This window comes from Borostomias antarcticus (genome assembly GCF_949987555.1).
Source record: "Borostomias antarcticus genome assembly, chromosome: 11".
NCBI classification, from domain to species: domain Eukaryota; kingdom Metazoa; phylum Chordata; class Actinopteri; order Stomiiformes; family Stomiidae; genus Borostomias; species Borostomias antarcticus.
Window position 1 is genome coordinate 12,081,575 of NC_140244.1, and position 14,329 is coordinate 12,095,903.

The 14,329-nt window shown below is 48.6% G+C and overlaps 1 protein-coding gene across 1 annotated transcript; it reads right to left on the reverse strand.

Moving 5' to 3' along the window:
* Positions 1-3,516: 3,516 nt before the first annotated feature.
* On the reverse strand, positions 3,517-6,688 carry LOC311315401 (caveolin-2-like; the record flags this gene model as incomplete). Its single annotated transcript, XM_084446070.1, has 3 exons — positions 3,517-3,667; positions 4,425-4,612; positions 6,425-6,688. The coding sequence occupies 3 exons, from the start codon at positions 6,686-6,688 to the stop codon at positions 3,517-3,519; spliced, it is 603 nt and encodes a 200-aa protein (XP_084302196.1).
* Between the last annotated feature and the right edge of the window lie 7,641 nt (positions 6,689-14,329).

The following is a 14,329-nucleotide window of genomic DNA, read 5'->3' on the forward strand; positions in this document are numbered from 1 at the left end:
AAGTCATCAGAGTGTATTGTGCTGTGTGATTGAGTCAGTAAGATAAAAACACTCTGTTCTGACAACTAGCTGACTGGTACTGTACCCGTTTAGATTGTGCAAGGCAAATACACAGTTAATGTTCCAGTTTCAGTGTGAAGTAAGGTAGCTTGATTAATAAAGTAGGCTATTCTTTGATTTTGAAACAGTAGTCATGTTGTTATGTCGGTTGCATGTTGTTTATTAATGGGTTTTCAACAATGGGATTCTTTTTAAGATAAGATACGACTTTACTGCCACATGAATTAAAACCTAGCCAATGCTAAGTGACAGAAGGGCGGGGTTCTGGGTGTGTGTGTGTGTGTGTGTGTGTGGGGGGGGGGGGTTGGGTTAGATCTTGTTGAGCTGGTCATTTTAAAAGTAGCTCACAAGCCAAAAAAGTGTGGATACCCCTGCTATAAACAATTTTCTATGGGTTGCACAAATGCCACTTTAATTGAAGGGTTGGCTCTTACTGGGAGCAGCTGATGCAGTCCTGTAGCCTGTGTCTCGTTCTCAATAGAGCTGCCTTATTAAGTATGTCACCGACCTTTATTGTAATGCTATGACATCAACATTGCATTGGGCTAAGTATATTGGAGAAGACACTACAGAACAGGTCTATGTCCTCACTGGTAAATTAGGTAAAGAAAGAGTGAATATTAATCACTATAAAATGGTTGCCTCAAATCAAGCAATCTCATTGGTTCATAGCCTTGGTATATTTACCACATACTATGACGTCTATCCTTTGTACAATTCAGTATCACTCCACAGCTGACAAAAAAGCTAAATCTGTTGTAAAAAGCTAAAGCTGTTGTAACTTTGGCTTTGCATGTTACTTTAAGTTTTTATATTCTTTCAGTCATGAACGTAACCATGTAAATATGTGGTCAGTTTATTGAACAGAGATTTCTTGGAGTTCACTGGCAGGCTGGGTCAGTGTGGGCCCACTAACAGCTGAGTGCCCTCTGGCATATCCGCATTGTTTTGCAGTTATAGTTATTCTGCGATTATGCATGCAGTGTTATTGTTAGCCTCTTGGCAGAGAGAGTGAGCGAAGCTGACTAGGAGAGGCAACACCTGGATCTGCATTCCTCACTTATCCCGGCACATTCTGTCCTCATAAAGCAAATACGAGGAGTTTAAAACAGTTAGAAAACAGGTTACTGGTTATAAAACAGTCTAGTTTGAATACTTATTCATTGCGTACATTAGCCAAATGCGGCCATCATAATTATACTCAATTCTGTCTCTTTCTTTCCTCTGAAATAATTGGTGTGGTAGATTTTATTTTTGAGTTAGGCTATAGTTACATAGGCTACAGTAGCCTACATGATGATGATCCAACAGCATGGATAGTTTAAATCAAGATCTGCAGCATTAAAACTGTCCAATTTGTCTGATGTGACCCTATAAAATTCAAACCTTCCTCAAAATAAAACAGTGATTCAGTCTTTATTGCATCTGCAGCTGCTCCCATTAGTCCGACACAACAGTCTATATCTGCATGTTGCATAAACAAAAGCCATAGATACCATAAATACAGCACAATGATGTCGCAGTGAGAGAGGGGGAGGAGGAAGAATGAGGAAGAAAAATGGTGACCAACTGCACTGCCAGCCAATCCCAGTGGGCCAAACTGCTGATCCCGGTCAACACTGGCCTGTCCAGAGGGCCGGGCAGCAGAGCAGAATGCTGTGAGGAAGTGTGACATTACGGCCTGGCAGGGGGGCATCAGGCCGTGGCCCCGTCCCCCTGGGGGTAAAGACACCGCCTGGAAGAAAGGGGGGGGGCGGGGGGGGGGGGGGGGGTGGAATGGGATCAGAGGGCGTGTGTGCAGAAGCCAACCCAATTAAAAGAGTATTCTCAGAGTGGTGTGAGAGGGGGAGAGGGCCGGGGTTCGGAGGAGGAGGACAGGAATAGCTCTGTGACTGTCAGGGTGGGTCTCTGCATGTCAATACAGTAAACTGAGGCCGCTTGCTCCGGATGGGGCCCCCTGCTTTTAGAAGAGCCAGACGCCGGTACGCTGACAGACTACTGCTACATGGGCAGCAGCCTACTGTATCTAGTAATCTAAAAATAAAAAACTTAGCTGCCAAACAGTTGACAAAATATTGCTCCATGGGAGCATGGGACAGTACATGATTTAGATTTGATTTGGTTTCACTCAAAATGAACCCTTTACTTTTGAACTATACAGAATTGAATTAAATGCAATGAAACTGAACAGCTATTTTAAGACAGGGACATCTTTCACATTTTTTAGCTCGTTCAGATTGCTCCAGTGATTTCATTGTGTACTTTAGCTTTATTATCTTACAACAGCTGCACTTTAATTGCATTTCATTGGAATTGGGTAGTAAAGATAATTGTAAAAGCCTATTTAGGCTGCAGGAACTAATCGGTTCATCATTTGGGGCTAATTTTTGGACCTGAAAACGCAGCTGTTTTACTAAACATGGACAGACTGGCTTCCATCTTTTACTGAACATTGAATCCACACATCTTTGCTGAACTTCAGTTGACATTAGGCTACTGGACCTCCTGACATATAACTATTGTATAAAGTAACAACTGGAAGAGCATATTGTGGGATAAATAATTGATTTGCATTGAGAAAAAGGCATATCTAGCCTTGATGATTAGTTCTGTATGAATTAACTCATATAGTAAAGGCAGTCCTTTAGGGTGTGAAAGGTCACAGGACAGGACTAGACCCTAAAAATCTAATCTAATCGTATCCAACAATATCAAAAATGCTTCCAAGGTTGGTTTGCTTGACAGCCTCACTCTCTAATGCTGGTCTGCATTCTGCCAGAGAGAGAGGAACACAGCCAGAGAGGGGAGGAAACATAATAATCTGACTGTGTGTGTGTGTGTGTGTGTGTGTGTGTGTGTGTGTGTGTGTGTGTGTGTGTGTGTGTGTGTTTGTGTGTGTGTGTGTGTGTGTGTGTGTGTGCTCTGAGTAACCATGGTGAAACTGAACGAAAAAGGAAAACAGGAACTATGGAAGCTGATTTGTGATTTAATTTCAGATATTATTATTATTATTTACAGAATAGCACACATTTCTATTTCTCCTTTATTTCTCCTTGGCACGGTAGGATGTGTATTTTGGTCAGATTTAGACATGACTGCAACAAGCCAGTGCCTCTGTGAAGCCCTCCAACCTTCAACCCTGTCTGCATCCACCCTCCTCTGCTCGCCTGCCCATTCTACTGTTGAGACGGCTGGCTGGCTGGCTGGCTGGCTGGCTGGATGGATGGATGGATGGATGGATGGATGGATGGATGGATGGATGGATGGATGGATGGATGGATGGATGGATGGATGGATGGATGGATGACTGGTTGGATGGATGGATGGATGGATGGATGGATGGATGGATGGATGGATGGATGGATGGATGGATGGATGGATGGATGGATGGATGGATGGATGGATGGATGGATGACTGGTTGGATGACTGGTTGGATGGATGGATGGTTGGCTCCTTCAGTCCTTTGCCAATCGAACATTGATGCCACCACAGCACTTGCCCATGCTTTTAAAGAGAGGTCCGATGGCGATGTTGAGCACGCTAGCCCACACCGTCTGCACCCAGTGCATGTTGATGAGGAAGACTTGAACACAGGGCATGATCAACCTGAGCACAGAGACAGAGAGACAAGAAGAGGGTGGAAAACATGGACCTTTTAAAAAATCCAACTTTTACATCGGCCCAGGGCGCAGCCCGAGGGAAGAAAAAACAAATGTACAGGACAACATTTAGGATGACAATGGTAATACAACAGACATTACAACAGGTGACTTTGATGGGAAATGTGAGCAACTTGTCTGAACACACAAACCCCATAAACATAAAAGCCCACCCTGGGGCCTGTTCTCTTTCCAGCTGGGGCTTCCGGTATAGGTGGATCTGGATCACATGCGCTTCTTCAAGAACTTCTTCTGGAATAGGCTGCTTCATTGAGCGCTGTACTGTAGGTCCATGTTTAATTCTAGCTCGTAGCGACTGGCGAGACCAGGCTGCTCGATTTGGCATTTGTGTGATGGGATCTCAGTGGGCTCTATAGTTATATATATATATATATATATATATATATATATATATATATATATATATATATATATATATATATAAAGCCCTATAGTTTTCAGCGAGTCCCCATGCCAGGCGAAACCAGAGCCGTCTGTTGTTTGTCCCTACCAGATGTGCAAGCAGCTGAGGACCTACCAGATGTGCAGGCAGCTGAGTACCTACCAGATGTGAGGACCTACCAGATGTGCAGGCAGCTAAGGACCTACCAGATGTGAGGACCTACCAGATGTGAGGACCTACCAGATGTGCAGGCAGCTGAGGACCTACCAGATGTGAGGACCTACCAGATGTGAGGACCTACCAGATGTGCAGGCAGCTGAGGAGGCCGAAGAGCAGACCGGCCATCAGGGAGACAGGCACGGCGAGCAGCATGGAGATCAGCTGGTAGAACCAGAGCCGGGACACCTCAAAGAGGGCGTGGCTCCCCAGCCACACCCGGTCGAAGCTCCGCACCGATGCTGGCTCTGCGATCACGTCCTCGAACGTCACCTCAGGGATGAATGTTATTGATTGATTGATTGATTGATTGAAGTCAAGTTGGTTATATTAAAAATACATTTGACAAAGCTTCAATACACTGTCCAATGTAAAAACGCTGCACATATAGTATTTTTTTTACTATAAGTTCAGTTGAGTTCTGTGGAGTGAGATGTGAGTGTAATAATAATAATAATAATAATAATAATAATAATCAAGTAATGAAGGAAACTCCTGCCTATTCACTCAGCCTCCGCACACTGTCTTCATCACTTGTAGAAAAAAAATTCATGTGTCAACTAAAAAGTTCACCTGAAGAAGGTCTGCGTACCGAAACTAATACAAATAAGTGAGGACAGCGAGCAGGAGCTTTTTGTTTCATTACTGCTGTCTTTCTCCGACACGCCTGTGTCGATTTTCAGACTTTCAAAGCCTTTTTTCCTTTTATTCAGCCAAGCCCTCATAATCACAACACTGCAGTGAAGCATTATTAACAAGGAAACAGTCTAATCAGCCCCCTGGCCACGGTAGAGGAGGACTACTGAACCAGCAACACACCACACGATGAGGAGGACTACTGAACCAGCAACACACCACACGATGAGGAGGACTACTGAACCAGCAACACACCACACGATGAGGAGGACTACTGAACCATTAACACACCACACGATGAGGAGGACTACTGAACCAGCAACACACCACACAATGAGGAGGACTACTGAACCAGCAACACACCACACGATGAGGAGGACTACTGAACCATTAACACACCACACGATGAGGAGGACTACTGAACCAGCAACACACCACACGATGAGGAGGACTACTGAACCAGCAACACACCACACGATGAGGAGGACTACTGAACCAGCAACACACCACACGATGAGGCAGCACCACAGAACCTGCAATTCTAAATCAGAGCACATGAGGTCAGTAATCAACAGCACATCCATCATCCAGCTCTGGTATCCGTCCACGGTGAAGAGAAGCAGATCTCCACTCCCCCATCTCCTCCAGAATGCAACGTGTCCAATAAAATACACTTTAGATAGATATGCGGGCATTTCAGAGTTCTGTTCGTACATAGCGTACAGTCGGGCCGTACAGTATATATAATTCTATACATTCCACAGCCTGTAATGATTTACTGTACTGCATTTGGTCCAAACGCCTTCTACTTCCTACAACCATTCAATGTTCAGCTTTAGTCCCTGAGCATCAGCACATGACTGGAATGTTCAGCTTTAGTCCCTGAGCATCAGCACATGACTGGAATGAACTGCCCACTGATGTCAGGACAGCAGAGTCGCTGCCCATCTTTCGCCACAGGCTCAAAACTCACCTCGTCAAGAAGTACTACCACTCCTCCCTCTTAAGCACCTATTGTACTTTTTGTTTTCTATTCATGCCCTTTGCCTTCAGCACTAGATTATGCTCTTAGTCACTTGTTTTAGAAAGGATATGCACTTGTGAGTTCTGGCAAGTAGTAGTACACTGACGTTTCCTATGTTAAATGCAATTATTGTAAGCTTTGGATAAAAGTGTCAGCTAAATGACTGTAATGTAATGTGATGAGTGGAAGCAGAGTGGACACCAGTGTTTTATGTGTGTGTGTGTGTGTGTGTGTGTGTGTGTGTGTGTGTGTGTGTGTGTGTGTGTGTGTTAGGGTCAGTAGAGGGAAGGGCTTTGGTACAGGGAGTGCATGCAGGCAGGGCATTGTTCTCCTATAGAGCCCTCTCTGGGTCAACTATCACTTCACCTGCGAGTGTGTGTGTGTGTGTGTGTGTGTGTGTGTGTGTGTGTGTGTGTGTGTGTTACCTTCAGACACTTGTTGAGTCCTTTCGGGTCCCTGTCCTGAAACAGTGGCCTTGTATCACTGTGGGCAATAGAACCAGATTCCTGCTCCTCCTCCTCTTCCACCTCCACCTCCACCTGCTCTGGAGGGGCTCCCTCCGGCGGTCTCTCCAGGGGCGGTCTCTCCAGGGGCAGTCCTCGGGGCGGGACCCACGGCGGGCTCTCCTCCTGCTCCTCGATGTCGTCCATGCTGAGCCGTCTCTCTGCAGCGTCCCACCCTGTGGTCATGGTGCCTGTTAACCCGAGTGGTTTGGAGCCTCGCTGGACCCAGACAAGGGGGCGGGGCCTGGGCTCTCTTCCCCGCCCCCGGACGCCGGCCTGTAAACCAATGGGGACGGCTCTCTCAGCTCACGCCGGCAGTGACGGTGTGGCGCCCCGCTGGAACATAGCGCAGGCGTGACCGCGTAACATCCCCCCCCCCCCCCGTGACGCCTCCCAATCCTGGCATTCTGCACCCGACACGCCCTGGTGGGACGGCTCATTCTGACCTGGGTGAGAAATGTTCGAACGGGCAGCAGATCGGTGACCACACTTTTCCACCAAAGGAACTCTGGTTCGTGAACCGGTTCCTTTCAAAATTCCTGGAACCTTGGTTCTGTCCAGAGAACGGGCCCGCGTTTCGACCAGTTTTGAGCCGAACTGTTGTACGTCAGCCCACGACCATGATGTCGTCACGGTTCGCACTGAAAAACCTACTATTTTGTGGTGCCGGTTCGGAACCAGATTTCAAGTTCCCTTTTCGGTCAAAATGCTCGGAACCATTCAAAATTAGGTTCGCGAACCCGCACCGAATCAGTTCCCTCTTGGTGGAAAAGGCCTAACAGAGGGGTTTAAAGAGAACGAGGTATAATCAGAAGCTCACACAGGTAGTGCTGAAGACTTTGTGGAACATTGAGAGCCTTATGTAAACACTTCAAGGTTATGCCACACGCAGTATGAACAAAACTTTGAAAATAATTCACAACAGTAGGTGTCCGTGTGGAGGCGGACACTAGTCTGTGATGTTAATTTGATGAACATCGTAATTTCGAGCATCGCTCTGATTATCAGTAATTGTTTTATCGGTTTATAATGCTGTACTCTGACAGAATAGAGAAGAACCATGCTAGGGTACACAGTAGACAGTCACAGACACTGAAACATTACATTGTGCTGACTTCCAACACTGTTTATAATATAAGATATACTTTAATAATCCCTGTGAGGGAAATGTGGGGTTTCAGCAGTGGAAATGATACAATAGCAGTGGGAGAGGTACAGCAGAATAGACATTTCTAACAGTAATACAGCACATTTGCAGATTCCCTACTTACGAGTAGTTATCTGATTGAAACCGGCCAACACAGATTTGAAGTTGTAAACCCAGCTGCTCGGGAGATGGTGGTGATAGAAGAACGGAAGGGGGCTTGGCTGGAAGGAGGGCACCCCTGCTGGTAGGAGGGCACCACTGCGGTTCCTGGAAGCCTTCTGTTCAGAGTGGAGAGATGAGAGAGACACTGGAGACAAAAGACACAGATCCACAGTGCCCTCTGTTGGTTATTTGGAGGTGAACAATGGCTGCCTTCATGGATATATCCTACTGTAGCCTAGTAGCCTATACACAATGGTGTTTGACGAGAAACAAGACACAGACTTGGGGAAAGTAGCATTAGAACCACATGAACAGCATCACTGTCATTCTGTAGGACCATTACATTACATTTCATTAGTTTGTTTTATACATGTGTTATACCGCAGGCTTATTGGTGTCAGTGCCGATGTGTTCCACCACAGTCCACAGCGGGTGATCATCTATCTACATGCTGTATGACAGAGAGAATACTTCACCTCATCTTCTTGTCACCATGGCGATAGAGTGTACCACCATCGATTAGAGACAGTGGCTGACAGGGCCTCTGGTCAGGCAACAGATTAGACTAGAACCACACACACACACACACAGACACACACGTACGCAAACACACACACACAATATAACCTCAGCAGTGGTGTTTTAGTTTTTAAGATGTAATGTTACATAATATTATATATAATATGTATGTGTATAATTGTTACATTATCTTGTTTCATTTCAATTTTTAGAGAATTATATATTGACGAAGGCAATGACGGAGTGGTTTGTTATATAAAGGCTTTGATTTAATGCCTCCACAACACCCCTGTGAAGATCTCTGGCCCCGCCTCCACTAAGAGCTACAGTATATACTCAGTAACTAGAACTACAGTGTATAAACTCAGTAGTGTATCAACTAGAACTACAGGGTATAAACTCAGTAGTGTTTCAACTAGAACTACAGTATATAAACGCAGTAGTGTATCAACTAGGATGACCGTGTATAAACTCAGTAACTACAACTACAGTGTATGAACTCAGTAGTGTATCAACTAGAACTACAGTGTATAAACTCAGTAGTGTATCAACCACAGTATATAAACTCAGTAACTAGAGCTACAGTGTATAAACTCAGTAACTATAACTACAGTGTATAAACTCAGTAACTAGAGCTACAGTATATAAACTCAGTAGTGTATCAACCACAGTATATAAACTCAGTAACTAGAGCTACAGTGTATAAACTCAGTAACTATAACTACAGTGTATAAACTCAGTAACTAGAGCTACAGTGTATAAACTCAGTAGTGTATTAACTCAGTAGTGTATTAACTCAGTAGTGTATTCACTCAGTAGTGTATAAACTCAGTAGTGTATAAACTCAGTAGTGTATTAACTCAGTAGTGTATCAACAGGAGGTGGCTCTACTGTAGGAGCCCCTAATGGCCAGAAGACCGATGAGAAACTCTATCTCAACACAATATTACCTTTCCAAGTCAAGTTTAGTAGATTTTACTCTGTTTATAACGGGATAAAACCAGCTTTATCCAATATTTGAAATTCATCTTCCAGTCTCTATTAGCCCAGTGTGTGTGTGTGTGTGTGTGTGTGTGTGTGTGTGTGTGTGTTGGCAGTGCATGTGTGTGTGTGTGTGTGTGTGTGTGTGTGTGTGTGTGTGTGTGTGTGTGTGTCAAGGAAGATCAATTCTGGACCTCATATTGTTCCTCTAGGTTTGATGGGTGTGAGGCTAGTCTGTGACAAAAACAGGTAGTCTATCCCCCAGAGAGAGAGAGAGAGAGAGAGGATCAAAATGCATTCAGAGACAGATTGTTTTATAAAAATAGCAGATAAACTAGTGTGAGTTCATGCATTGCCTTATCTTGGTGAATAAGCGTCCCTTTCATATAATTCTATAGCAACTGTGTCCTTCTACTCATTAACGTACTGTCTGCTTGTTTTACACTCCCACCTCAAACCTCCTGTCTCCCCTAACCCCGTTCTATGCTTGGTCCTATCAGTCCTGTCCTGTCTGTGACCTTAAAAATTATTTTAACTGTTTATCCGGCCTCTCTCAACTCTATACAGCAAACACATTGTTAGAAATACATGTAGCCCCCATCTCCTTCAGTGTGTGTGTGTGTGTGTGTGTGTGTGTGTGTGTGTGTGTGTGTGTGTGTGTGTGTGTGTGTGTGTGTGCGTGTGTGTGTGTGTGTGTGTGTCCAACAACGCTTTCTGTTACGGCTCGCATGCCCTCGCCTCCACAACCGCCTCCCTCTCTCCCCTCTGGGCCCGCTGCGCGCTCGGGGCGTCCTACGCGCTCTACCGCACGTCGCATCGGCCCGGGCATACAACGCTCTGAGGCCCAATCCCAATGTCCCCCCTAAACCCTCAAGCCCTGAGCCCTCACAGACTTATTGACGTCACCTGGTGAAGTGATCGAGTGTGAGAGGCTGCAAGGGCTCGAATTGGTATAACAAGGAATGGGACAGCACTTGTGACATCACATTACGTTGACGTGAAAACATATTTCTTACTATTGTGGGCGTGGGGCTTTTTTTAAATCAATTTGTAAATTGTACATGTTTTTCTTGTAGGCCTTCGTGTAAATTAATTTTGGCTGAGTCAAATCCCCTTTACATTATCAGAACTGTCTGTGTTACCCTCAAAACATTTGTTCAACTTGAAATCATTTCATTTTGTGGTCATATGTGATCGCATCTGCGATCAAATATCAACCCAACCCAGTATTTGTTAGTAGGATCGCATCGATTCTACATTACTGCCTGTGATTCTTGTTTGTGATGAATCCAAAAGTATTAACTTAAGAATGATAATATATTATGTATACACATTCCTGCACCTCACAACTCTTTCCATATTCATGTTGGAAATCTCAATTCAAAGAACACTGCACCGAAATGGGTAATTAATGTCATACTGCTTTTAACTGGGCAATCATATGATTTAGAGCAACAGAAATCGATGTAAATTATAACCATAGCCTACATATTTTTAAACAAATCACATTATACAAACCCATGGGGTTAATAACCCATACTTAAAAATAATGAAACCAAATTAATTATAAGGCTACTTGTGCAGATAAGCAAGTCCAGCTGAAAACATGAAAACATATTTTGTTCTGTAACGTGAATGTTAGGGTTGGTTGATCTGTTCGTGCTTGTTTATTGGCTGTTCTTCAGGTAACCCCATGTTTCACGTCACGACGCTATGAACTGTGGGTAATTCCCTTGGGCTAAGTCTGCAGAAATGCAGACTTACGGTAAGGGGGCATAAAGGGCTCAAAATGGCTGCCGGAGAGCCCTCGCGCACTTGCCGAGTTGACATTGGGACACCCCTAAGCCCTCGCGGACTTCGCGGGAGCGCGCTCTTAAGTCTGCGAGTCTGCAAGGGTGGACATTGGGACTGGGCCTGACTCTCCGGAGTTTCCCCCCACTGCCGGGCGTTCCCCGTCTCCGGCCAGCTCCGCGGACTCGGCAGTCTCCTCCCTCCCCGGTGACGAAGAGTCGGATCCCGACATGCCCAGCACATCGGCCCGTGCGCAAAGACAAGAACGGCGCGCTCGTCTCCGACGATGACGCGGGCGCAGCTCTACTCACCGGTTTCCAATTATCATCACCACACCTGTCCCTCGTTCTGCAATCACCTTCAACCTCTACAAGAACCTGGTCTACACTCCACTCATCGCCAGATCTTACCATAAACTCATGTGGTAAAGTATAGCCTAGCCTACAATCTCCTTATCCGTATTTTGTAGTGTTTTTCCCGTTCCCCGTTTGTGATTACTCTCACTCACCCTGCCTCCCCTCCTCATCTCTCCAGTTCCTGCCTGACCCACGCCTGTACGATTACCCCGCTCCTGCCTGACCATCGCCTGTACGACAACCCCGCTCCTGCCTGACCATCGCCTGTACGACAACCCCGCTCCTGCCTGACCATCGCCTGTACGACAACCCCGCTCCTGCCTGACCATCGCCTGTACGACAACCCCGCTCCTGCCTGACCATCGGCTGTACGACTACCACATCCCCCTTTGTGATCTTATTAAATCGCCCCTCCGGGCTTTACCGTTCCTTGCCTCCTCCTTTCCTGTTGCGCCTGGGTCCCAAACCGAACCCTAACAGTAAGATCTGGCCAGTTTTGACCCAGCCAACATGGAAGAGAGACCTGCACCTCCCGGACCACCCCAAGCCCTCCAACAGACCCAAGCTGAGCAACTGCCGCAGGTATCCGGCCAACAGCAAGCCCAGGACGAGCGACTGAGGGGACTCGCTACTCTGGTCAGCACCCTGTCCGACCAGGTCACCGCGCTCAGTGCCCGCCTGGCTCCGTCCCTGAACCCCACCGCTCCACCAAACCGGGAGCCCCATCTCGCCTCCCCGGCCCCCTACGACGGGACATTCACCCTCTGCCGGGAGTTCCTCATGCAGTGTGAGTACGTGTTTGATCTCCAGCCAAGCATGTACTCCACTGCGTCAGCTCGCATAGCCTACATCGCTAACCTAACCACGGGACGGGCTCGCCGCTGGGTCATGGCGGGTCGCGAAGGCGCAGCTGCCTACATGCAGGACTACACAGCCTTCGTGGCAGAATTCAGGACTGTGTTCGACCACGACGTCCACGGACAGGACGCGGACGCTGCTCTCTCCGCCCTCACCCAGGGTTCCAGCTCAGTAGCGGACTACGCCACGGAGTTCCGCATCCTCGCTGCCCGTTGCTCCTGGAACGAGTCTGCCCTGTACAGCGCCTTCCGACGGGGCCTGGGGGACGCCATGAAGGACAGCCTGACTGGAGGAGACAGACCAGCGACCCTGAACCAACTCGTCTCCCTCTCCATAGCCATAGACGAGCGACACCGGGAACGCAGGCGCGAGCGGGCGCACCAACACCACAGCGCACCCAGACCGTCTCCGCCTCCCTCTGCCGGTCTCTCTCGGCCTGCCCCGGCCTCCCTCGCCCCCCCAAACACCGCTGGAGAGGAACCCATGCAACTGGGTTGGACCCGACTGACCCCTGCAGAGCGTGAGCACCGGGAACAGAACGGACTGTGCATATACTGCGCTAGCCCAGCGCACGCCGTCGACTCCTGTTCCTCTGCACCTCCCAGGGCGGCAAAAAGAGTAGGCTCACTCGCCAGGGGGTACCGAGTAAGCCGGCTCATCCATCCCCAATCCCGGACCCGTGCCGCCAGGTTCACTGTCACCCTCGCCTGGCAGGGGCACACGCTCTCCGTCCCTGCTCTCATCGACTCCGGTGCTGACGAGAGCTTCGTGGACGTCCAGTTCGCCCACAAAGCGGCGCTCCCTATCTCCCCTCTGGAGAGGCCCCTCTCGGCCTTCGCTCTGGATGGCCATCCCATGGGTCCCATTACTCACCGGACCCTGCCCCTCACCCTCACAGCCTCGGGAAACCACGTGGAGAACATCCGCCCCTTCGTCATCCACTCTCCCAACGCTCCGTTCATCCTAGGAAGGCCCTGGCTGGAACTCCATACCCCTCATGTCTGCTGGGTGAACGACGCTGATGAACGACGTGGCGCTGATGAACGACGTGCTCAGGGACATGCTGGATGTCTTTGTGGTCCTTTACCTGGACGACATCCTGGTATTCTCCAGGAGCGCTGAGGAGCACGTCCAGCATGTCCGCATGGTCATCCAGCGTCTCCGGGAGAACTGCCTGTATATCAAGGCGGAGAAGTGCACTTTTCACTCCTCGTCAGTGGAGTTCCTGGGGCTCATTGTGGAGGGAGGCCTGACGCGACCCGACCCCCGCAAGATCAAGACCGTGGTCGAATGGCCTCAACCCACGACCCGGAGGCAACTTCAGAGCTTCCTTGGCTTCGCTAACTTTTACCGCCGTTTCATACGGGACTACAGCCGGGTAGCAGCTCCCCTCACCCACCTCACCTCATCCCTGCGTCCATTCGTCTGGACACCGGCTGCCAGCGCTGCCTTCTCCGCGCTCAAGGAGTGCTTCACCACCGCCCCGGTCCTTCTCCATCCTGACCCCTCCAGGCAGTTCGTGGTCGAGGTGGACGCATCAGACACAGGCATCGGTGCTGTTCTGTCCCAGCGGTCAGTGGAGGACCAGAAGTTGCACCCCTGTGCCTTCCTCTCCCGCCGGTTCACCCCAGCTGAGGTGAATTACGACATCGGGAACAGGGAGTTGTTGGCGGTGGTGGGGGCCTTGGAGGAGTGGCGCCACTGGCTTGAGGGCGCCGAACACACCACCCTCGTCTGGTCAGACCATAAGAACCTGACCTTCATCCGGGCGGCCAAGCGCCTCAACTCCCGCCAGGCGCGGTGGTCCCAGTTCCTCGGGAGGTTTGATTTTACCCTCACCTTCCGGCCCGGCTCCCGCAACGCCAAGGCCGACGCGCTGTCCCGCCTCCACGCGCCCGAGGCGCCCCCCGCGGAGCCTGAGTCCATCCTGCCGGTCTCGCGTGTCATAGGGGTGGTCACCATGAACATCGAGGCAGTGGTGAGGCAGGCCCAACGCGCCCAGCCCAGTCCGGC